Here is a 24,293-nt window from a genome sequence, read left to right as displayed (position 1 = left end):
GGGGCCTGGATTGAGTTGCCTGGCTGCGCAGCCTCTCTGGCACAAGCGAGCTGCACGTCGCAGCACGGCGGCCGCTGAGTCGCCGCCGCCGCCCACTACTCGCCCGTCGCCTTGTGTCGCTCAAGGCAGATTGCTCCACCCAGCCCGGCCTCTCGTGCGCCTGCCGTGCGCGGTGCTGCGGTGCTGCAGCGCTGCCCTCTATCAAAACCCAGCGTGTCGACGACGCGCCATCCTCGCCCTCCCTTGCCCATCCCCTTGTGCCCAAGGCCGCGCCAGGAGCCTTCCCGCGCGCCGGCTTGTTCGGCTTGCTCTGTTTGATAGTCTAAATTTTCCTTTTCACCAGGCCCCGCGCCTAGCTGACGCCCCCGTCCGGTGCCCATAGCTGCTGCCCCGGCCACTGCGTTCGCACGGCCCGTCTTCGCTGCTAGCGCCACTCCTGCCAGCCAGCGACAAACGTCGACGCATAGACTGTCCGCGACTCACCACCACTGGCTCTTTTCCTGCTTTGGACAGGTGCCTCCAGGTCCATGGTAAGAAGCCTTCGCGCAGTGCTGGGTTTTCCTCGCGCGGCTTGAGCCAGAGCTCCCGTCCTGCATCGCACCTCCGAGCACCTGCCCTGCGACGCTCTCCAAACTCTTCTCTTATCCCTCCGCCGATGACGCGGATTGGCTTGAAGTCCGCACTCCCTCCAGCCAGTCATCTTCTGGCGCACTGGCGAATTAGTCTTCTTCGTGTCCCTGCGACTGCCGAGGCCACGCTCTCCACCAGCTGCCCCCCGCCGACCTTGTTGGGCTGCTACCGTTTGGACCTGGCAGCTTCCGTAGTCGTAGTCAGGTACTCGTTACATAGCCGCATGGCCTGAGCGGATCGCGTCTGGCATATGTAAGGATGGCTGATCCTGACGCGCCCGCCCAAAAGAGGCCCCGTTTGGACTCTGTCAATCCTCCTGCATACAATCATAACGGCCACGGCTTCCCACCCCCTCCTCCACCGCCGCACCCCCAACCCACTCGCCATCTGTCCCATCCCACTCCGGCCCACGCTGCTCCCTCTCCCACCTCCCGCCACTATCCTGCTCACGGCCTGCCCCATCCGTCTCATTCCTATCCCACCCCAGGCCAAGGACACGCCCCCGGACCGCAACCCTCACCGTCACTGCCACCCACTGATATACGCGCCTATTCGGACCCACGGACCATCCCTTCACCTAGTCAGCGCCTTCATGGCGCCGGCGGTCCTCCTCCGGTAAACATCTCGCAGGACAACATCTCCACCTACCGTGCGCCCCCCACACCACAGTCTGCTCCTGTTCCAGACCCGCAGAGCACCAGATCCAGCATCAGTGTTGACGTCAAACCTCAACCGCCACCTATGGATCATGGCGGCCACCAAAGTCCATGGGGGATGAATCCCGAGCATCGCCCTAACGGCAGCATGTCCAACGGCTACAGCCATTCTATAAGCCCTACTCACCACGGCAACGGACAGCCTTTTCACCCGCCGCCTCCGCCGTCTGCTTCTCAGTATGACCAGAGCTCATACCCGCCAGGCCCCTACATGGGCCAGTATGCGAGTTCAGCCGGACAGCCAATACGTCGCAAGCAGGTTCGCGCCACGCAGGCTTGTAATCACTGTCGAACGCGAAAGCAGAAGTGTGACGAGGCCCGACCATGTCAGTTCTGCAAAGAGAACAATTTCGATTGTCAGTACAAGGATGTACCACCTCCGAAGTATGTGGCAGTCCCTCGTTTAATTGGCGATTGCTAACGGTTCGCAGACAAGATCGGAGCATGATGCAGCTACAGGACAGCGTGAACGACATCGGTGAAGTACTGAAGAATCTCGTGGGAGAGTTCACTTCGTGGAGACAAAGCGTTGAAACCAGACTCCCTCTAGCTCAAACACCCAACCAACTTTCGAACATAGCCTCGCCAGAAGCAGGATTCGCCGTACCTGGTAGGGACCAGAACATGTCCAGATTCCCAACACCAGCCCAGGGAAGGAACCAGATGCGCCGTATTAGCAACATGAAGACAGAGTCGCCCAACATCCCGCACTCGCAGATGTCCCCAACGGCTGGGCAGGCCATGACTCCGATCAAACAGGAGTCCATGTTCGCTCCGCCTCAGCAGCCAGCAACACCAGCTGACAGCGTTCGAAGCGAGCATAGTGGCGGGACAGGGCTGCCTCCCAAGGAGAAGAGCGGGTTGCAGAGTGACCACACTACACCAGCACACAAGCTCTTCGAAGAATGGCAGTCGATGACACACTTCTGCCGGAACGTGGACTACATTGAGAAATTGATCGAGGGCGGTCACGACGTCTCAGAATATCCAATGCTGCTCGAACAAGATCGAGGCCTGCTCCGCGTTTGGGGAGTTGGTGAGGGTCAAGACCTCAACGATGGAGCCCAGGGCCCAGGAAGCCCTGACAGTGGTGGCGACGCCGATGCTTCCTCTCCGGCCCCTGGAAAGGAAGGCCTCTGGGGCTACCCGCCTGCCGATACCTCTAGCCCAGGAACTGCTCCCGGCGAAATCCCCAGTAGTCATCCTAGGCAAGAAAACGACGGTGGCCTCGGACCAGACGGCAGACCTGACTTCCGTCAGCACGTCTTATGGGAGCTGTACGACTCTTACATCGAGAACATCCACAAGTTACACCCTTTCATGAACGCCAGTAAACTCAGGAGGATGATCAAAGAGTTCAGCGAGCAGTACAGCCCGGACATTGGCACCAAATATGCCGGATCGCCAGCCGCGAACGCATTGGCGAACCAGCAACTCAGCCAGAGCCTGAAGCGCAAGCGATCTGGTAGTGCCTACGGAGAACCCTGCTCAGCCAGGGGCGCAATCGAACGATCCCTCCGGAATGCACTTGTTCTTCTTGTCCTTGCGCTGGGCAAGGTCTGTGCTCATCACGAACCACTTCCTTCGCCTCAGAACGACAGAATGTCGCACACAAATGGCGGCTGGGGCGTTCACGCTAACGGCAGCTTCAATAGCGATAATTCTGACGATAATCGACCACGCAATGTTGACGTTCTTCCCGGCATGGGTTACTTCGCCTACGCGACCGACATTCTCGGGAACCAACAGGGCGGCAACACGGTTGCACACGCACAGGCCATGATCCTAGCCGCGTTGTATCTAAGCCAGTTTGCTCGAGTCTTGGAGAGCTGGAGCTGGATTAACAATGCTTGTCGTGTTGTTCTCGTACTTATCAAGGCAGATTACCAGAAACTCGACCGTAACTGGTGCTTGGAGAACAAAGCGTCTTTGCCACCAAAGGAACGGTATAGGCTCAATCTGGTCATGTGTGTCTACTGGACATGCCTCCAGCTTGAGTCGGATATTCTAGCTGAGATGAGCACACTCCCGCCCAGCCGGATTTCGGACTTTCAGAGCGAAATTGCGTATCCAGATGGTGTTTACGAATCCGTTCCGATAGAATCTGGAACTAATGTTGAGGAGAAGATGTTCGCCGATCCACAGACCCAGGAAGGCTCCATGCTCATGTACTCGAGTCAGATTTGGCTCCGAGTCATCCTAAACGAGGCGCACAATATGCTGTATGGCAGGAGTAAGTAGCACCCGCAAGGCCACTTATTGAGCATGGCACTGACATTGTCTAGACGCTCGACGCAGCTTCGATACTCATAACATCAAAGAGGTCGCACATCGTGCCATTGCGCATGTGCGTATCCTGGAAGATTGGAGACGAGTCCTGCCGCCTACGCTGGCTTGGAACGATGAAGATCCACCAGCTACTGACATCAACGTGGCACGTTTACGTGCTAAGTACTACGGATCCATTTACGTGATCTTGCGGCCATATCTGCGCATCGCAAATCACTTCATCGACTTCCCTCCCACAGGCGCAAGCACAGCAAGGGCCTCTCACCACAACTCTCCTGTACCAGCCTCCGGTTCTTCATCAAACAGAAATGTACATCTACTGGTGGATCTATCGGATGACCAAAGAAGTATCATTGGGGTTGCAGTCAAATGCATCAACGCCGCTATCCAGAGTACGATTGCTTTCGACCGTGTTGGCGCCACCACAGGGAGCAAGTATGTGAAGTTTGATGCAAATGCCCGAACTCGCCGACTGGTAGTCACCAACATATTCGGTACAATGCATGCGTAAGTCACAAGTCAAATATGAAACAATGTCCAGGAAACTAACAAAACTCAGTCAATTTGGAAACATGCTTGTCCTTTGCGCAGTCTTCAAATCCCAGCTGTGCAGGTATCTGCCAAGAGACACACAGCTTACGAAGCAAAATCTGACCCTACTCATGGACCGAACCTGTAAGGTTCTCAGCGAGATTGCACCGAATTCTCCAATCCTGGAAATGGATCTCAAGATCTTGCGCAACGTCCGGAAACAATTGGATCTGTACCCATGATCGCCACACCGTGCGACACGCCTCGAGCGGAACTTCAATTTGTTTGGATATACCCCATTTGGGCGGAGAGCATTTTCGATAGCCGCCACAGCGTAGCGTGCATTTACTGTACACATTTCATCATTTTGCATTTACTTTGGCGTAAAGCATCTGGCATTTTTCTCATGTTCAAGCATCGGAAACACATATCGGGCGGACTAGCGCTGAAGCTTTTGCGTATACCTCATACCACTATCATCGTCACGAGCGGATTACGGGTGGACTCTTTTTGCTTTTGCGTGGCCTACCCATGTCCCGGACTAGTTTGAAGTACGAGGACGGGCTGACTTGGACCAAGTTGTTTAGAAAGTTTGGAGAGATGTCGCTGTCTCGAACCGGAAATGCCGTTTGATCTCGGCTTTGCAATTCATCTTGCTCTGCGTCAGCGCACCTATCCGGTGTTAGCGCCGTCTTGGTCTTATTACTAACGGCCGTTTTTCGGTGCGTCTCTTAGATACGTCTGAAATGATATAGATGGTTGGCTACGAACGCCATGCCGTGTAGGAGCTCACGCCCCTTACAGCTGAACTTAATACAAGCACAAACTTTTAGGTTTTTCTATTCAGTATCTCAAGTAATGCACAGTTCCGTTACAGCGCTATTGGCCGCAATCCTGCGTCAGCCCGCTGTCAGTACACGAGGCGTAAGATGCGCGCGTGCATGTCAACTCAACACACTTTAACGTTCTTAGTTGCGGCAGTTGCAACATGCGGTACCGCCCGCTCATTCGCTCAGCATTGCGGCCACGCGCAGACTCTCGTTCAGCCAGCGTGAACTCAAATGTCAATTGTCTACAGTACTTCTCGATAAGGTCGGGCTACTGCGCGAATCATTCCACTCTTTACCGAAAACAGCCATGCCGCAGGCCCAGACACCGCAGTCCGAGCATAATTGTTAACGTCGCAGCCCAACCTTCGATCACCCAAATAGGTAAATTACCTGTATATCGCCCTGCACTAGATTGTCCCTTGACGCCCCGCACAATTATCCGTTCCAGGCGCGGTAGCCCAGTGTGTCTCGCCGGGACTAGGATGAGCGAACCATGGGTAGTGCCGTCTGAACACTTCGACCTCCAGTTCGACCGCTGCTGGCCGCAAAGTTCACAAATGACGTGTTTTGTTCATGACTAGGTAGGTACAGGCGCGTAAGGCTGAAACGAAGACTTGGTGCTCTTCCAACGAATCACAGAATTGACAGGTACATGTCGGGCCGTCAAGACTGCAGTGCGTCGAGAACCGGCAAGATCCTGCGATGCTATGTTGATCAGGGGAGGGCTCTTCCGCAAAATTAAACGCACTCAAGCGCAACAGATGATTCCAGTCCTCATTGATCGCCCTGAGCCCCGCTGTGACCGACAGTAGCAGCATGAGGAGTGGAGACAGCGTAGATCACTCGCATACGGGCTCCAAGAGATCGGGTCCCAATGAGGACGGTCCTCGGTATCTTTCGTGATCACTGATCTAATGTCCTACAGCACACGGCTCAAGAGGTGTTAGTAAGTAGCCGCATGTTAGATCCTGAGACCGTCTATCCTGACCTGCATTCTGATCCGATATCTGAGCTGACTTCTGAGCTGACATCTGAGCTGACATCTGGGCTGTTTTCTGGGCTGACAACCACTGCAAGATAGTATGCCCTAGGTATGTCGAGGGACCTGACACGCAATTCTGAACCGTGTCGAAGTTGCAACACGAGGTGTTGTCAAATCAAAGACAAGGGTGCAAACTCCGCATTTTCATTCGACTTATGCGTCCTAATTCAGCCCCTCAGCCCACTTTACATTGTCATTTCATGACCAGTCTGCCGTTGCAGAACTCACGGGGCTTCCTTTTCCACAAACCATTTACTGACCAGAGTCGGTATTCCGCGGTAACAAGACCAGGGTTAGAATAGATACTGACAAGTGCTAGCGAAAGACAGGCTGTTCAATGGCACCGGTTGACGATCCCGGAGGATTGCTAACTAAATACCTCGCTGCTCGCTGCAGCCGTTGGACCTTGTCATGCACGTGTATCAATTATTCTGGGACAGATACAATGACGATAACGAAGGAGCAAGTAACTTCCACTCGGCGATGCAGGTTTCAAGAGCGTTCTGCGATCTTTCAGCTTAGTTGGCCCTGTTCAGACGTATGATAACCATGCGGCAGCGACATCTCCGGAGTTCCGCGAATGATGCGCATCAGAAATTCACAATAGGCTTCGAACATGCATGCAGCAAGAGCAAGGTTGATTACAGCATTCTTATCGTGTGCGGGGAGCACCTGCCTCACTTTACTCCGCTCCACGTGCTGCCTCATCAAGGAGATGGACCCCACCGACACCAAGCATCATATGACCATACAGGATCTTGGAACTTCTCCGCCTTACAGCCTTGCGCAGCGAACGACGCTTTGGGCGATGCGCATTGCAATAATTTCAATGGATACCGGAACGACACACGCTGGCCAATCATCCATGCTCTTGCTCAACTCCATGTCACCAATCCGGACACAAAAGCAAGTTTCTATACGCTTATATTACGAAAACGATTATCTGGCATGCAGTGAGGAATCCTCCCGGCACTCGCCTCCAATGCCGTCGTCTGAAGACCCATCCTCACCGATCAGAGACACGGGAGGGCCCATTAGCCACACCGGTTGCGCCTTCTAAGCGAAAGCAGGTATGAAACATACCTGATTGACACTGTGCAGAAGAAGAGACCGAGTAAGTAATCGTGAGACGGCGTGCCTCGAATGTCGGTGACATGATTCACGTACCTACGATGGCGGGCTACAGGAGGACATGCGGCACAGGACACGACTTGCGTTTGGAGATGATGCTTTCCGCGTTGGGTTGATATTCCTATTCCTACAGCAGCAGGTAAGATGTGAGAGAGATATGGGCCGCACCGCAGCGTATGATGTCTTTTTTTACAGGGTGCACAGCGTTGGGCACATCTCAAGGTTGTGGTATTCGAATTGCGTAATGTTACGACCAAAGTGCGGATCCTGACTTCCACGACTCCATTGCTGATCTTCCTGCGACGTTGCACTTCCGACGTGCACCTGGCACCGGATCGGGTGCATGCAACACGCAGCGTGGATTCGAATAAACGACATGCTGATGCACGCGCATCATGTGCCGAGAAGTGCGTTCGCACGCAAGAGCCGGGTCAACAATCAGGGCGAGTATGTGTGGCATGCCGTCTTCGTATGACTTCGGGCAGCCTCATCCTGTTCTGTCCGCGTGGAGTTTCAGTAGCATCCACCGATTGTTCGCTTAGAGTGTTTCGATGCAGCCGACCAATCAACGGGCGCCATGCACGTGCAGTCGGATCACGCAGCATCTCCGCTACCAGCAAAACGGTCGATCTCTAATCAGGACCCTTGTGGGTGGATGCATCATCTCCACGGTGCCTAATGTGGCGTCGGCTGTTCTTCGTCGTCGGACCATGCTCTGTATACGCAACCAAGATTCCGATGCATTGTGCAGCATGAATAGAAGCCCAACGGTGCGCGCGAGCGAGCCCAACCCCTGTTGTTGCGGCCAGGATTAGCATCACTTTTTGTGCCGTGCTGCTGACACGCGGAAGGAAGGTGCTACCGAATCATGATTTCGGCCCTCGCGCTTGTCGGCATCCGATTTCCCTGCCAGATGAGTAACACGGCGAGGGTCGGTGTTTGTCGCCGGATCCGGACCATGGCGGTTAATGCAAGAGCCGTTCGGAGGTCCGCAGCAACGCCCTGAAGTTAATCGACAATACGAACCACGCCGCAGAAGCCCGAGCGCTTAAAGACTGTCCAAACGGAAGCGATCGATCTGTCGCATAGCGACCGTTTGATCGGTGCTATGCATAGAGCTGAAAGCAAGGTATGTGCTTGCGTACGTCTGTCTTACGTAACGATGGCGACTCGGATGTATTGGACCGACAGCAGGAGTACGAGCAGGTGCAGGAGGAATTCCACATGTGCATTGCAGTATGTTTGGAAGAGACAAGACTTGAATGTAGAAATACACAAAACGCAGTGACTTTTAGCAAACACTGGACTACCATTGTGAGCGAGAGCAATGCATCTTCTGTCTTGTAGCATGGTGAAGATGTCGTGAATTTCTGACAGAGCTTGACGAGGCCAAAGCCTCCACTCACCATCAATGTCCCTCAGTCAGACTTATCACTGCCATCAAAACAAGCTTCATATTCACTCGACTGGAGACTCGGTGAGGTCAGGAGTATTGGCCATCAGGCTGGCAGCACTGTGGTAGTGCTACGCAAACGCTCAATTCATTCACTCGTAACTGGTATATGCAAATCCATCTCATCCCTCGTTTCTAATCACGCCCGCATTCGTCCTGATATCGAACTCGACCCATCGGCTCCGCCCTTCTCTGCCTTTGCTGCCTCGACTTGCGTCGATGGGCCCGGGGTTCATGACGGTGCAGCCGCAGTACTTGACTACAAAGGCCGGGGCCTCGCTGTCGGCGAGCACGAGACTAGTAGGCAGCGGATATAAGCCGAGGGCGTGGGCAAAGTCCCAGTGGAGCGGCCTTGCGGACAGTGGGAAGGGACTCAGATGTGATTGTGAGAGAATGGTCCGTGTCAGCGCCCTTGCGGTTTGTGTTTCCGCATCGATAGGTGGTTCTTGATGGGGTTGTACAGTCTGTGGCGCAGGGAGGTCAATGTCCATGGCCTCGTTTACATCGTGCTCGGGCGCAAAGGGCATTTCGTCCTCCTCTTCCGCCTGCGGTTTAGGGAAGCGTATCGAAGTCCGGTGCAGTCGGCCAGCGAGGTCATCGCGCAGAATGGCCATTTCGCCCTTGACCCCGAACCACGACAGTCGCGACGGGTTGGATGTCCACAGAACTTCGCCTTCCTTCCCCTTGGCCCGTCCCCCGCCCCAAACTTCTCGATTTGCTTCCGCCACAGCGCGGCGTAGTCTGTTTGTGAATAGTGCCGGGACTGGTTTGCGAGGGATTGGTGTTGCGGCGCCGGCGGAGAAGGCGCTGGGCCAGGCGTCGTTGTCGCCGGGGACAAAGACGAGGGACGTGTGTGCGATGAGAGACTGGAACTCTGAGAGCACAGATGCAAGGGCGTCAAAGTGTTCTTTGTACTCTATGCTCCCTGCGCCAGGCACAGCGGCGAGCGTGGCCTTGGAGGAGAAGTTGCCGATGAGGACAACAGCCAGTGGATAGACTGGGTTTGAGTTGGCTTGGGAGGGGGAGTATGTGCGGAGGAGAGTGCGGAGGGCGCTGAGAGTGGACGGGGTATCAAGATGCAGGTCTGAGGCGATGACGATGTTGTGTGAAGCAGTGGAGGTGAGCAGATTGGCTGCTATGCGGTTCATGCGCGATCCTGTGGCGCGTTGCGAACCAAGGCCGAGGAAGTCGGTCCAGCCAAAGGCTGGGCCTTGCAGACTGCTCTTGTCGATTTCGTCAGTCCCGCCCAGGGTCGCTGTTCGGCGCTCGCATGGAGGGTGGCCGACAGAGAAGGCGAGGAACCGGCCGCCTATTGTGCCGCCGATGCCTCCTGTGCCTCCCAGATTGGACGAGGCGGCGCCGTGGTCTTCTTCGTAGCTGCCGTCAACGAGGACGATCATGCCAGGGGCAAAGTATGCGCCGTTCTCCGGTATCGGGCGTGCGTGCTGAATGTCTAGTACGATTGTGCCGGTGAGGTCTGAGAGGGACAGTGCTCCGGTGGGCGAGACGACGAGCATGCCCAGGAGCAGGTGGGCGCTCCCCGTGCGTCCCAGCAGATTGGCAATGGGCGTGATGGTGTTTGGCTGCGACGTGGCGACGGAGGCAGTGCGGCTGAGGGCGGCTGAGCGGGCGGCGCTGAAGGTCGGGGCCTGGAAGGTCTCGTTGCGCAGGATGCGCTGGTGCACGATGTGGTAGCGCTGGCGGAAGAGGTCGGTCTTGTGGGCCGGACTGGGGAAGAGCGACGGGGCAGAGGCAGATCTGGGCAGGTCAGCAGGGCGTCGGCGACAGACAGGCGGCAGGCGCAGGCGGCAGCGGCTCACTTCTCAAAATGCCGCTGGGCGGCGTTGTACAGCAGGCGCGGCTGCTCGAAGGCGCCCGTGACGGCGAGCCACTCGCGCGGGTCCTGGAGCAGGTCGGCGTCGTCGTCGTGGTCGTCGACGTCCAGGCGCGACAGGCCGAAGCTCGCGGCGGCGTCGGGCGCGGGGCGAGACGGCAGGGCGCTCTGGTCGGGGCCCGCGTGGAAGCTGGGCGGGCGGCCGAGGGTCGAGCCCGGGGCAACGCGGCCGCCGTCCATGGCGCCCTCTAGGGCGCGCAGGATGCCCTTGAGGGTGTCGGCGTCGCCGTCGACAATGACCGGGCCGCCGCACTTCTTCCAGCTCTTGGCGGCCTCGTCCAGCACCTTCTCGGCGAGGCCCTCCTCGCGCCATCCCGCGCCGCAGTGCTTGCCGATGAAGGCGGCGAGGGCCTGCAGCGCCGACGACGTGAGCGTCAGGCTGTGCTTCTTGGTGAAGGTGCGGAAGGCGAGCGGCCGCAGCGTCGCGGGTGGCAGCAGGACGGGCAGCACCGTCGGCTTGGCTCGGGGGGCCAGCGCAGGCGGGGCGCGGATTGGGGCGGTCCTGCGCGGGTGCACGGGGTGGACGGGCGTGCCGAACGCGGGCGACGACGAGGGGATCGGGTTGGCGGGCAGCGGCGGGGGCATTGGGCTTGCAGGCGCCGCCGCGGGCTTGTCTGGTCGCCGTGCCGTCGCCATGAGTAGTGGCGGTGGCGGCGGTGGTGGTTGTGGTGGTCGAGGTGGTCGTGGTGGTCGCGAGTGTTGCCGCGGCTGCATGTCCGCTTCGGGGCGTAATGGGATCGGACGCGTCGACGCGACGCGTCCCGCTAGTGCAGCCCGCCGCGGAAGACTCGACAGTCGACACACAGCGACAGCACCGCAGCACAGCACCACCGCGGTATCGCACCAGCGCGCTTCAGCTACACCCACCCCCAGCACCGCCGCACCGCCGCACCACCGCACCACCAGCATGGCCGCGCCCACCACCACCCCGCCCGCCACCGTCGCGACCGATCCGCCCCAAGACGCCGACGAGCTGCCCAAGACGCCCGAGAAGCTCGCCGAGCTCACCCAGGCCGCCGCGCTGCAGTACTCGCTCAAGAACTTCGCCGCCGCCGCCGACCACTACGCCGACGCCGTCGAGATCCAGGCCGCCCTCAACGGCGAGATGGCCCCCGAGAACGCCGAGTTGCTCTTCTACTACGGCCGCGCCCTGTACAAGGTCGCCGTCGCCAAGAGCGACGTGCTCGGCAGCAAGGGCGCCCAGGAGGATCAGAAGAAGAAGAAGGCCAAGAAGCGCGTCGAGCAAGACGCCGCCGCGCCCGCCAGCGCTGCAGACACACACTCCGCCGCCGCCGCCACAGCCCCCAAGCCGGCGTCGGCCTACTTCCAGCTCACCGGCGACGAGAACTGGGACGACTCCGACGATGACGACGACGACGAAGCCGACGCCGAGCAGGACGACGACGACGACGACGACTTTGGCAATGCCTACGAGACCTTCGAGCTGGCCCGCGTCCTCTACCAGAAGCAGCTCGACGCCCCGTCCGCCGCCTCGACAGACAAGGGCAAAGGCCCCGCGACACTATCTGCCGCCCAGCGCGCCATCACAGAGAAGATCGCAGACTGTCACGGTTTCCTCGTCGACATCTCCCTAGAGAACGAGCGCTTCCACGACGCCGTGGCCGACGCCCGCTCGGCCCTTGCCCTCCAAGAACAGCTGAACCCCTTCGAGCACGAGAACGTCACCGAATCGCACTACTCGCTTTCCCTTGCCCTAGAGTTTGCCTCAGTGAGCAAAATCAGAGAGGACCAGGCTGGCGCCGAGCGTCAGCAAGAACCAAACGCTGCCGCAGACGACGACAAGGACGGCATCAACTGGGACCTCCGCAATGAGGCCGCAAAGCACACCGAGCTCGCCATTCAGTCGCTGCAAGCCCGCCTGAAGAAAGAAGCCGCCGCCCTCGCCGGCGCCGCCCTCACCGCCGCCCAGAAAAAAGACAAGGCCGCCATCATCGCAGACAAAAAGGGCATGCTGGAGGAGCTGCAGGGCCGCCTAAAGGACCTCAAGCTCGACCCTACCAAGCAGGATTACGACTCCATTGACCCGTCTGTTGTCCAGGGCCTGTTTGGTAGCCTGCTCGGCGCCGACAAGCAGAAGCAGCAGGAGCTGCTCAAGCAGGCCAGCGCAACCGCAAATGACGTCAGCCAGGTCGTGCGGAAAAAGGCAAAGCCTGCGCCCCCTGCTGCTGCTGCTGCTGCCCCGAAGCCCGCTGCCCCGGGGCAGGCGAGCGGCAAGAGGAAGCTTGCCGTTGAAGACGACTCTGCTGCGAATGGAAAGCGGAGCAAGACCCAAGAGCCTGCGTGAATAAGTACAAACCCGAGTGGTTTGAAACCCGAGTGATTGGAAACCAAAGTGATTTGAAAACTGATTGATTGGAAGATCAAGTGGTTGGAAAATGCTGCGAGGGAATGAAGAAATGAAAGCGGTGCTCTGGGCTCCGTTGCCTGCATTTTGTTGATTTTCAGTGCTTGGCCTGCGTAGATACCTCAACACAAGCACGTCGTTAGGACGGCAATCAATCGATGCCGCATATCCATGTCTATGTCTACCCGGTCACTATACATCTGACGTATGAAACGTCCATGACAAACTCCCTCCTGCATTTGCATCTACAACTCATCCCGCGTCCTCTCCTCGTCCTTCTCCCGCTTCTCCCTCACCTGCTCTTCAGCCTGCACGTCCACAACCTCGCCCTGCTTCTCCTCGCCCCGCGTACGCTGGGCCAGCCCTGCAATCTCGTCGTCGTACACCGTCCACTCGGGGATCTGTCGCTTCGCCCGGTCCAGCTTGGGTTCTTTCGTCTGCGGATTGTTGCACAAATCGATCGTCTTAGCCGTCGCCAGGTCCGCGTCCGCGCACCACGTCTCGCACCACAGCCACTCCTGTGGCAGCGAATGGATCGGAAGGTTGAACTGCATGTTGTTGGGCAGATCCTGATCGAGGTTGCTCAGACTGTTCGGGTCGGCCGACAGGCTGTGGTATTGTTGCCGCAGCCGGTCACCGGCCGCCATCTTGCGGAACCGGTTCAGGTCGACCACGTACAGCGCCGAGATGTGGTACGGCTTGCCGCGGAGAAAGTTGGCCCAGTAGCCTGTCTTCCAGAACCGGAACCCTTCCATTTCTGTGCGCGAGTCGCCCATTGGCGTGAACCCATACGGCGCTCCCTGCAAATCGTGCGTCACGAGCTCGAACATGTCGGTGCGCACAATCTGATCCGCGTCGACGAAGATGACCTTGTCGAGGTCGAGAGGGAAGAGCACGTCCAGGAAAAGAATCTTGTAGCCCCAGATCTCGCGCTGCTTTTCCGACTGCTGCCGCAGCCAGTGCGGCCATTTGTATGTCACCAGTTCATACTCGAACCCATACTCTGCAGCCAAGTGAGGCAAAAAGTGCTTGAATGAAGGCGAGAGGAATTGTTCGATAAACCAAAACTTGACGCTATGGTCAGTATGCTTCATGACTGAGAGCATCATGATGCTCAACATGCGTTCGTAGAGGTGCCCAGACGCCACCGAGAAGATGTTAATATCTGCCTGAGTCTTTGCAGGTTTCGCCCCAGCCAGAAGCTCAGCGCCCTTCTTGAAGACCTTTTCGCTGTTGAAATTGAGCCCAATCTTGCCTAGCAGTTTGTTCACCTTCTCCGTGCCCTTTGTCGCAAGCTCAGACACAACCGATTGTTCATCTGCGAGGATGTCGGCTTCTTCTTGCCCTGGCTTACGAGACAGTCGGGGGAATAGAGTTGTACCCTGAAAGCTCATGAGGACAAGCTCATTTGACTCATCGTTAGGTTGCACCGCCCAGCCTTTGGCTCCGGCGCTGTCGAGAGAGAAGATCTCCTGTGATTTGCCCTTCTTCAACTGGATGCTGTAGAATCCAGGGTTTGCCTTAAACTGGAAGTAACCAAGATTGGCCATGATAATGGTATCGGCAGAGTGTGGGTCCTTTTCGGTAGACAGCACGACCTCGGCGCCGCGGGGTGGCTGACCGCCATTGGTAGTATCGCGTGAATGCCCTTCGATGAGAATACTCTCCAGTCCATAGACTGCGTCAATGTCGGTATCGGCAGGTAATGAACTCAGCTTGATGTTGTCAAGATCATGGATCGACTCTTCGGGGGCAACAAGCCAGGATGGCGGGACGTCCATACCCAAGTTCAGAAGAGCTTTCCTTGGGATCCCCTTGAACTGAGCCTTAAAATGATCAACTGATCCATCAGCATTGAATCGTGGTTTGGAGCCGAGCAAATATCTGTAGAATCGCTTCACAGGGAGCTCCTGTAACATTTGCTTTGGATTCAAGAAGAGCTGGAGGTAGGTACCGTCCATCTCACTGAGCGTATTCAAGATTGGGATCCATCTCTGTGCTTGCTCAGTTGCAGGGTCGATAGACGCAACGATTTGGAAGATCGCGCTCTCCTTGGTTCCCTTGACGATAGCAGTGTACTCAGCGGTCCATTTACTGTACGCACTTGTCCTCAGAGTCGATGCTGTCTCGAAGATACCATCGGGAACATCAGAGACGGTGGAAAGGGCTACGAGAGACTGGATTTTAGCTACATCGAATGGTGTAGCAATCTTCGACGTCAGCTGCAGATCCTCGAGAGCGCTGCTCAGAGGTTCGATGCGCTTAGTTGCCTCATAAGAAACAAGCATATCAATATCTGCACTGGAGAAGACTTTGTCCTCGGGGATAGGTCCCACGAAGCGTCCGTTGATTAGCACAGCGAGCTGGCCAGGTTTCAGCTCCAGTTCCTCATACAGGGGCCCAGCAAGTGTGCGCAGACGTGTAGACCTTGGAGGCGTTGGAGCCTTGGCCACCTCCCTGTCCAGGAGCTCCAGAAGTGTCTTGGTGTCAAGCTGGCGTTTGTTCTTGATGAAGGCATCCAGGATTTCTTCGGAGACACCTGACTGGTCTGCATTTGAATTCTGCATGATGACAATTTCCACGTTCGTATTGGTTTGGCGGTATTGTGCCATGGACTTGAGCAGAGCTAGGCCGGACTCAGTGTCGAAATCACCAAATACAGTCAAATGTGCCCAATCACGCTTATTGGCAGACTCGGCAGCTACGATACGAGGATATCTCATAAAGATCTCACCGTACTTCTCCTCGAACTCAGCCATGTTAACGAGTTTGATCTCTTTCTCGTTCTCTGGAACGATGAGCGGGTTTCGCTTGGCTGCAGCCTGGAGCAGGAACTGCTGTGGTACCCAACTATCTTCTTTCAGATCGCCCTCGTACACAGCTTTCTGAATCTGACGAAGATCCACACTGATCCGTTGACTAAGTTCTGACAGCCAATTGTCGCCTTGCGCAACCGGCACGCCGTTTACGATTGCTGGGGCATTTGGACTGTTCATTGCGAGGCGTTCGAGGTAGTGCTTGGCTTTCTCAACGCGCTCGCCAAGGGTCTCCGATGCGAGAATCTCCTCGAACTCGAGCGTTTCACGGTCCTTCCGGAGTGTGGCCGTCTTAATGGCGATTTCGAAGCTAGCCTTATCTGGTCCCGCCAGTTTCTTTGTATCCATCGCTGTCAATAGGTACTTGGTAGCCGAAGAGAGACCGTACGTGTGCTGCAGGTAGTATACCACCTTTGCTTGTTCCTCAGCACTAGGGGTCCGAGTCTGCGGTACAAGTCCCCATCGCAACGGAATGCCACGTCTGATAAGGCCAATGACTGTCTCGATTACATTGGAGACGTGATCGGGATCAGTGAAGTCGATGGGCAAGATCGCGTTGTGAATGTCGCGTCGGACGTTGGGCAACTGGCCAGGATACGTCCTCTGTAGCAGAGCTCGGAGCTCAGTGGGCCAGCTCTGATAGCGAGAGTCCTTCTCGACGTCATTCATCCAGACAATGACTTTGCCTCCTTCAGCTTCATCCCTGAAGTCGTACCGCTGAGGCTCTTCACCACTCTGGCCCTGTGCAATGGCGGAGTGTGACAAAAGTCGAATGGCGTCTGGACCCGACAGTCCCTGGCTTCTGATGCCGTTGATCAGCATCCGTTCTCGCCGCAGATGGGCGAGGAGGGCAAAGGGATTCACATCTCTTGCAGGGATTTGCACGCCGTTGATCCAGATAATGTTGTGCCCTGTAGTCAGGAGAAGTTCGCGGTTATTGTAGTGCTCAGTGAGGAAGTTCGAGGTCGCGTTGGTCGCAGCGATGGTCGTGGTGTACTTTGGAAAATCGCGTACCAGCTTCAGAAGCGTGTTCATTGGCTGATCACTTTGCAGCACGAAGCTTGCAGCCTTCTCAGCGAGGTCAGGCACATCGTCTTTTGCCAGCGGCTTCAGGTCTGCAGCCTGTTCGTCCAGTTCGGTCCCGAGCGGTTTCTGGTCTGCCGTGTCACTCTGTACTGCCTGTCTATCATCGATGACAATATAGTCCGTTCTCTTCAACTGTAGGGCGACACCGTAGCCGTTGACGACCAACGGTGTCTTGGGGCCCTTCAGGGAGGGTTTATGTCTGACCCGGTAGGATGTCTTCCCTTCTTTCGCAGTCCTGCTCACAGTCTTATGGAACTTCTTAAACCGCGGGGCGGTAATATCGGCGTACACAATGGTAGGCAGGGCCGAACTGTTTCCCAGGATACGATCGAATGGTAACTCGTTCGTGCGCTCGTTTCGAATGCTGCCTGCTGGCTCGCCATCGTCTATGTGTGGTGTGCAGTATTGTTGGCCATTGAGAGAGACCCATAGCTGGCAGTTCTTGCCCTGTTCGGATTCCAGAGACGGCTCGACCGATGTCTTGTAGAATTGGTAGTGTGCTTCTATGCGCGGCGCCGCCGAACGTACAGAAAGGGCGAGGTTGAAAGAGGCGAGGGTCTCGGCGTCAGTGATGTGGCCGTCTGTCTGTAATATATCGATGAACTTGTCGTACAATTGCTTCTCTGTGTCGAGCTCGTCGAGCCAGCCTTCAGAGATGCGATCGAGGAGGGGGAAGTATGCGGTCGCGTTCTCTTCCGCTGCAGTTTCTCTTTGTGTCGTCAGCGAGGCTCGGAGACGAACGTTACAAATAGCCTACAGGAGCTCGACCAAGTAAGGGGCTGGGTTAAATGCAGCCTGTAGAGCAACGTTGATGCTCGAATCTGCAAGAGCGCCGATGCGGCTGAATGCGCTCAACGCGACGAGTGCCCTTGCACTCAGCAAAGAGGCTGGAGTGCGCATCTCGCCGAACCCGGAACGTAGCTTCCTGAAAGCTTCCTACAGCTTCCCTCGAGGTTGTGGAAGATGTAGTCAAGGGAAAGCGAAAGATGTGTAGTATCAGGAAGTTGTTGCAACGTGTAGCATTCCGTTTCGGGATGACTCTACGCGAGAGCAACGTTTTGGAGCCGTGCAACTACCAGAGTCGACACAGTAATCAGAGCCTTGACCGCTCGTACTGAAGACAAAAAGAAGCCGTGCTTGAGGAACGGTTGCTACGCAATGCTTCAACTGGGAGGTGTCCCAAAAAGTGACGCTAGTGCAGACCCTTGAATGACCTCCGCGAATCTCCACCGCTCCGCAATCCCACAAGTTTCCCATCGCAGAATTTCCCGTCATCTGTAGCCGGCCGACATACTGATTGCCAGGGCGCCCGACGCTATCCAGTCACAGCTTGCAGGCCTGTAGACTTGTCATTTTGTTTTGACAGTAGGGCGTCGACAAAGCGACGGACCCGCTGCATCCATCTAGCGCTAGCAACGTCATGCTCGCTGAGGCGCGCGGCAGAACGCTTATAAGTCAACACTGTAGCTCCATCTTATATTCCAAGTGACAGGTCAATCGTCAGCTGCACCAACTCCTGATCCTTGCCAACTCTGTTATCCCGTAACCAACGTCTTGACCATGTCGCGGGCCTCAACGTCCATTGAGTTGCAAAGCTACCCCGAAACCACGCAGGCTATCACGCATCAGCCCAGCGTTTTTCAGAAAGGCAGTGATCCACTATTATTGGCTACAGACCCTCAGAATGCCGTCTCAGCCGAAGTGCTGGGAAAGCCAGACAACAAGACAACGGCAATCGTCATGCTAACGGTAGTATTTGTGACCATGACTAGCTCAATGCTTAGTGGTGTTGTCGCAGTGGCGCTACCATCGATTGCAAAGGAATTGAAGTTGGGCCCTGATATACTTCTATGGTATGGACGCCGTTCTGGAGTACATATACTTGGTGTTAATCCGCTGCAGGCCCATCTCAATCTACGCTCTCACTTGCGGTTGTACCCTGCTCTTGTTCGGCTCCATCGCAGACGTCGTTGGCTCCAGACCCATGTATCTGATCGGGTGCTTTCTCCAGGCTGGATTTACGCTCGCCTGTGGTCTAGCGGAAACTAGCACCCAGATAATTGTGTTCCGTGGCTTTGCCGGAATCGCCATATCATTCTGTCTCCCTTCAGCGGTGAGCATCATTACCAGTACCTTCCCACAGGGCAAGAGCAGGAACATTGCATTTGCCTCAATGGGGGGAGGCCAGCCAATTGGATTCAGCATCGGGCTGGTGCTTGGTGGTGTTTTTGCTGAGACTATTGGGTGGCGGTGGGCATTTCACATCTCAGCCATCATCAACAGTGTCGTTTTTGCGGTAGCTGCAGTAGGGCTGCCCAAAGTTCCGAACGAACAAGAAGGTGTCTGGTCTCGCCTGAAGAACGACATCGACTGGATTGGTATTTCAATTGGAAGTGCGGCCATAGCACTTCTATCCTTCTGCTTCAGGTGAGCCTCCACATGACTGCCTGTTACCTGATATTGACAGTCCCTAGCGTGATAGCAAAGCAAACCGAAAAAATCAAGGAAGCGGAAACGCTATCCACTCTTGTCCTCGGCGTTGCCCTAATCCCCTCCTTCATCCTCTGGGTCGGGCGACAGGAAAAGCTTGGTCGCCCAGCGGTAATCCCCAACTCTCTTTGGCGCAATCGTATATTCAGTGTGATCTGCGCCGGTGTCTTCATCATCTGGGGTACCTTCAATGCCGTGGAAACATTCCAGACACTGTACTTCCAGGATGTTCAAGAGATCTCGCCTATCCAAACAAGTCTGCGGTTTCTACCGACGCCTATCGGTGGTGCACTGTCGAACGTAGTCATGGGCCTCGTCGCGCACCGAGTCCGTGCTGACTTGGCCTGTCTGATTGGCGTCGGTTTGACCAGTATCGGCTCGCTACTCATGTGTGTCATCCAGCCGGAGTGGACGTATTGGGCCTGTGCTTTCCCGGCTGTCTTTCTCAATCCCGTTGGTGCAGATGTCCTCTTCACTATATCGAATCTGGTCATTACGGCTGTCTTCCCAGCACGCGATCAAGCACTTGCGGGGAGTGTGTTCAATACCGTTGCTCAGATCGGCAAGAGCGTGGGTCTTGCCACAGGTGCTGTCATTGCAGCAAGCGTCACCCAACACTCGAAGAATCCAGACAAGGAAAGTCCGACCGCACTGATGGAAGGTTATCGCGCTGCTTTCTGGTATGTGTTTGCACTGAGTTGTGGCACAGGAGTTCTGTTTGCGTGGGGATTACGGGGCATTGGAAAGGTTGGCATGAAGAGAGACTAGATTACCAGAGCCGTGCCTTGTCATCCTTATCTTGTTTGGACCCATGCAGAACAATATTTCCTGTAGAAATAGGAATGTTGTGTGCAAGTCGACTGTGGTCTGGCATCAGTAGCGCACTTCACAGGCACTGATCAGTGTGAAAATTATCACGGCAGAACGATGAGACAGCAATTTGACTGTCCTTCACATCCAGATCTTCAACAACTTCCCTTATATGTGTTCGCATGCTATCTAATTGTTGGAAGCCGAGACTTAGAATGATTTCACCAGTGTCAAAACGATGTCGTTCACCCCAGTCTCCCCACTCTTCCCATCATCTAGCACCAGAGAGCAGTTTTCAAAGCCGATCTTCTTGTAGAAGCTTTTCCCTGTTGTATTCCATCGGACCATGTCGAGGTGTATTCCAGGCGCACCCTCGCGTTTCACTGCATCAAAGAGTTGATTGATGAGGATTGATCCCCAACCTTTCCTCTGGAACTCAGGCAAAATATCGATGTGCATATGCGCCGGATATTTCGCCAGTTCTTTCGGCCATGCTTGTAAGCCACTGCATTCAGCGTTGTGTACTGCCTGTCTGAAGCCTCTGGTCTCTTCCTTCTCCATCAAAGGATCTTCAGTCTGCACACCGGGCTTAGGAACTTGCTCAAGGTCTACTGTGGGAACAAACTCCTCGCGCCATTTCTCTGCAAACTTTGATGTGTCGGCTGTTCCAATACAATAGCCAACGGCGCGTCCATTACCATCGTCGAGCACAAAGCAAGTAGCGGATGCTAGGTATACATAGACTCTATACCAGAGATAAGAGCCGATCGTACGTGTTGGCTCCCAATCCAGCTTTGGTTCGATTGTGGCGAAGAACTCCAGATCGATGAGCATGAAGCAATCAAAGTTATCTTCCGTCTTAACTTACAACGTGAAGGCCATTCTCGAAGTCTCGAGTTGGATCATAGCGTCGCACAAAGGGCACTGACATGTTGCCGAAACAATTTTGGATACCAACGATGGTTTATTCTGCATTTTGCTGAGTTGCTGGCTACTTTAAGACCTCAACGCGATTAGGTAGGGCACTCGGGCCGGAAGCCGGGCGGCCTGTTTCTTGTCCACGGCGGAGAGCGGGGTCGCCATTGGCGCCATTCGTAACTGAATGGATACTTAGAATCGCGATGGAGGGTCCCGGAACACAGAAGTAGCCAGCCTGTATCAGGAATCAACTCAACGTATATACAATGCGGATGTGCGAATTGACGGCCGTAACACATACAGACTAACTCGGATATGGCCTAGATGATCTGCTTCATTACGTTGCAATCGTCAGGTACCTGTGACGGGGCTCGTCAGAAGCATCGAATGTCTTGCGAGGTTGTGCACAGTGTAGTATCAATGTATAATCTCCTCAAATAATGACACAAGGCGTATGCACACGGGTATATTATGGATAAGGTAGCACAACACCTCATGGAGGAGTACACTGGCCCTTACCGGGATACTCATCATGAATTCGCCAGATCCCTCGACACCTCCCGTCGCAATGGTACTAGCTATAAGGGAATCAGCTAGATTTCCAAACGATCTGGGGTGTTCACATTGGGCTGGATATACCGTCGTGGACCTCAACGCGCCAACTGTCAATAGAAATAACATGTAGATGACCCGCATCTTAAATAGATCCAAACACAATATGACACGAGAGAGATTGGAAGAATGGACCATGACAACCATGTGCCTACAAGCAACTTGCTTATTTCTATTCGAATACTCGCCTCCGTGCGGGTATTGTAGTCAATTGGGGCCTAAAATCGGACGCTGGCTGCAGGAATGGAGGCCTTAGACTCTGTTTGAAAGAATTGCCCGGCGGATCTGTTAGAGTCAGGGGTCACATCGCGTTGAAGTGGCTCTCAATCCTGTTGTATGCCAACTTGGACTTGATTAATGGGTCACATCCTCAAGCCCAAATCCTAGCCGGAGGAGTTGCACCTGATATTTCGACTGACGTTGTCACCAAGACTTCGCAGTCCAAGGTTCTCATCATGGTCACGAACACCGTGGAATGAGAGACATAAGGCGAAGATCACTTCGGCTCTGAATGCCTATTGCTTTGATAGCGTGTGCATTTGATGCTATGCTCGGGTTATTTGATCGTGTCCAAAGTCCGCTTACTTCGCCCAGCCTGCAAGTGCATCTGGCTATAAAGCATTGGCGAACGTTTCTGCAGTAGACTGTGGCCGCTCTGTTCGCACAGAGTGCAACTCTGACGACGTAAGGAATTTGTGGTTTGAGATCGGGCCTTGACTGGACGCTCTAGCCGTTCTAAGCATTGTAAACAAGCTTTGACGGCGCCAGTGTATGACATCATAGAACGGCGCAGCCACAACACAAGCCGCTACGTGAAACTTGCTGGGGTCGACGTGGTGACAAAACACGTCTGCGCCGCTCACGATCGACTTTTCAGGTTATCTCGTCAGTCGCTCGTTCTCCGTCTTCACCTTTGACTGTGCCTGCCATTGACGCAGTACGGTCGATCAATTCCCGTATCCGCACGGCATCAGCACACGTTTATACTCGATCACCCCTGACAGCACGAGCATAACAACATGGCGGCCCTAAAAATCTCGCAGCGCACCGTCCTACTGAGCGCGACTCTGGGTCTTGCACACGCTTTCACCTTACCGGAGCCTACGGCTGTGCCTGCGCAAGTCGAAGTTCTGGAGCCCGTTGTAACTCCCGCGGCGATTCGCTTCGACGACAGGTATAGCTATGTGGAGAGACGAAACATCCTAGACGACATCAAGAGTGGTGTTGAAGGCGTAGCCAAGTCTTGGGGTAGCGTCCTCGGGACAGATTTGCCTTCATTCTTCACAGATGGTAAGCTTTCCGCGTTGCGCTAACAAAGCTTGTGTTGACCAGAGTAGGCATCCCAGGTTGGTTCGAAAATCTTCCCACAGGTACCAACGTTATGTCAAGCTTGGGTATTGGCGACAACGATCTCGCTGCGATACCCACTCAGGTTCTCAACGTCCCGCCCTACGCCAACTGGACAGATCAGGGTTGGAACGTTCGCTTCCATGGCAATGTCTACAAGATCCCCAACATTTCTCAGTCAAAGATTGATGATCTCGCCAACGTCTTTCTTATCGACACCAGCGTAGAAGAGCTGCCGGATGACCAGAAGGCCAATGCACGTAACCTAACAAGGTCTATCTTCATTGTTCAACAAGGCGACGAGAATGTCACAATGACACTCGAGCCAGCGCCAATGCAGGGCGGTGACGGTGAGCCCGGAGGCGGCAACGCTATCACTGCGCCTGGAGGAAATCAGACCGTCACTCTGCCTTACGAGACCACCGATCAAGGAGACTTTGACGTCTTTGTACAAATTCAGAGCAACGGTCTACTCAATGGCAACGAGACCGAGAACGTGCAGCGCCTTAATGTCCACACGAATGGCACAAACACTGGCAATGCCACTGCCTTCCTCGTCCCTCCTACAGGCATCACCTTCATCTCGGATATCGACGACATCCTCCGAGTGACCAAGATCTACGATCCCAAAGAAGGCCTCCTGAACTCCTTTGCTCGTAACTTTACGCAATGGATGAACATGCCTGACATCTACCGCAATTGGTCGCAGACTCTGCCAAACAGCACGCACTTCCACTACCTGACCACCACACCTGAGCAAGCCACCCGCAACTACATGGACTTCATCTACAAGACCTACCCCGGCGGCTCGTTCGACACCCGGCCCCTGAACTTCTCCGACGTGAGCGCGACCCTTTCCATCCGAAAATACCTCCTCGAGAAAGTCTTCGCCACATTTCCCCAGCGAAAATTCGTCCTTATCGCGGACACATCCAACTCAGACGTCATGAGCGACTATCCCCAACTCGCGCACGATTTCCCCAACCAAGTCCAATGCATTTTCCTGCGCAACACATCGGCCACCGACAGCGACGACTGGTTCCCATACAACACCGAGGGTTTCAAGGGCCTGAACAACCGCAGTTACATGTTCTTCCACGTGCCTGATGATCTCCGGGGCCTGGACATTGCTAATGGCCAGTGCTTGAACGAGTCGATCCCGCAGAATGTCACTTTCTCGCGACAGGCTGAGATTCTCGGCATCCATGGTGCCGGGAGCAAGGTTGGTGGCAGCGCTACCATCAGCTTCGTGGTGGCGCTGGTCGCTGCTATGTTTTTGACGCTTTAGGATGATTGTTTCTTCTTGACGGCAAGGATGATTGTACATGATTAG

The 24,293-nt window shown here is 55.3% G+C and overlaps 7 protein-coding genes across 7 annotated transcripts; 4 read left to right on the top strand and 3 right to left on the bottom strand.

Moving 5' to 3' along the window:
- The first annotated feature begins 794 nt into the window (after nucleotides 1–794).
- C7974DRAFT_12215 (uncharacterized protein) lies at nucleotides 795–4,674 on the top strand. The gene is made up of 4 exons (XM_046135165.1): nucleotides 795–1,730; nucleotides 1,778–3,579; nucleotides 3,632–4,142; nucleotides 4,195–4,674. Exons 1-4 carry the CDS (start codon nucleotides 889–891, stop codon nucleotides 4,406–4,408), a joined length of 3,369 nt encoding a protein of 1,122 aa, XP_046002744.1. The 5' UTR covers nucleotides 795–888; the 3' UTR covers nucleotides 4,409–4,674.
- A 3,987-nt stretch (nucleotides 4,675–8,661) lies between these two features.
- On the bottom strand, nucleotides 8,662–10,606 carry C7974DRAFT_12169 (DNA polymerase alpha/epsilon subunit B-domain-containing protein; the record flags this gene model as incomplete). Its single annotated transcript, XM_046135161.1, has 2 exons — nucleotides 8,662–10,380; nucleotides 10,443–10,606. Coding segments are annotated over 2 exons (1,800 nt in total), but the record flags the coding sequence as incomplete, so codon positions are not given.
- An 817-nt stretch (nucleotides 10,607–11,423) lies between these two features.
- Nucleotides 11,424–12,821, top strand: C7974DRAFT_300219 (uncharacterized protein; the record flags this gene model as incomplete). Its single annotated transcript, XM_046137787.1, has 1 exon — nucleotides 11,424–12,821. One exon carries the CDS (start codon nucleotides 11,424–11,426, stop codon nucleotides 12,819–12,821), a length of 1,398 nt encoding a protein of 465 aa, XP_046002742.1.
- Nucleotides 12,822–12,930: 109 nt separating this feature from the next.
- On the bottom strand, nucleotides 12,931–17,923 carry C7974DRAFT_439119 (UDP-glucose:glycoprotein glucosyltransferase-like protein). Its single transcript, XM_046145271.1, has 2 exons — nucleotides 17,541–17,923; nucleotides 12,931–17,492 (listed from the first exon to the last, which is right to left on the bottom strand). Exons 1-2 carry the CDS (start codon nucleotides 17,681–17,683, stop codon nucleotides 13,127–13,129), a joined length of 4,509 nt encoding a protein of 1,502 aa, XP_046002741.1. The 5' UTR covers nucleotides 17,684–17,923; the 3' UTR covers nucleotides 12,931–13,126.
- Nucleotides 17,924–18,201: 278 nt separating this feature from the next.
- Nucleotides 18,202–20,213, top strand: C7974DRAFT_12151 (major facilitator superfamily domain-containing protein). Its single transcript, XM_046135160.1, has 3 exons — nucleotides 18,202–18,636; nucleotides 18,686–19,210; nucleotides 19,258–20,213. Exons 1-3 carry the CDS (start codon nucleotides 18,344–18,346, stop codon nucleotides 20,039–20,041), a joined length of 1,602 nt encoding a protein of 533 aa, XP_046002740.1. The 5' UTR covers nucleotides 18,202–18,343; the 3' UTR covers nucleotides 20,042–20,213.
- An 80-nt stretch (nucleotides 20,214–20,293) lies between these two features.
- C7974DRAFT_419546 (GCN5-related N-acetyltransferase-like protein) lies at nucleotides 20,294–21,102 on the bottom strand (the record flags this gene model as incomplete). The annotated part of the gene is made up of 2 exons (XM_046144212.1): nucleotides 20,952–21,102; nucleotides 20,294–20,899 (listed from the first exon to the last, which is right to left on the bottom strand). The coding sequence occupies exons 1-2, from the start codon at nucleotides 21,012–21,014 to the stop codon at nucleotides 20,294–20,296; spliced, it is 669 nt and encodes a 222-aa protein (XP_046002739.1). The 5' UTR covers nucleotides 21,015–21,102.
- Nucleotides 21,103–22,632: 1,530 nt separating this feature from the next.
- Nucleotides 22,633–24,248, top strand: C7974DRAFT_429967 (uncharacterized protein; the record flags this gene model as incomplete). Its single annotated transcript, XM_046144673.1, has 2 exons — nucleotides 22,633–22,903; nucleotides 22,951–24,248. 2 exons carry the CDS (start codon nucleotides 22,633–22,635, stop codon nucleotides 24,246–24,248), a joined length of 1,569 nt encoding a protein of 522 aa, XP_046002738.1.
- Between the last annotated feature and the right edge of the window lie 45 nt (nucleotides 24,249–24,293).

Source organism: Boeremia exigua, assembly GCF_020726555.1.
Source record: "Boeremia exigua strain MPI-SDFR-AT-0100 chromosome Unknown C7974scaffold_1, whole genome shotgun sequence".
NCBI classification, from domain to species: Eukaryota; Fungi; Ascomycota; class Dothideomycetes; order Pleosporales; family Didymellaceae; genus Boeremia; species Boeremia exigua.
Note: the sequence above shows the minus strand (reverse complement) of the source record. Positions and strands in the feature narration are given on the sequence as shown.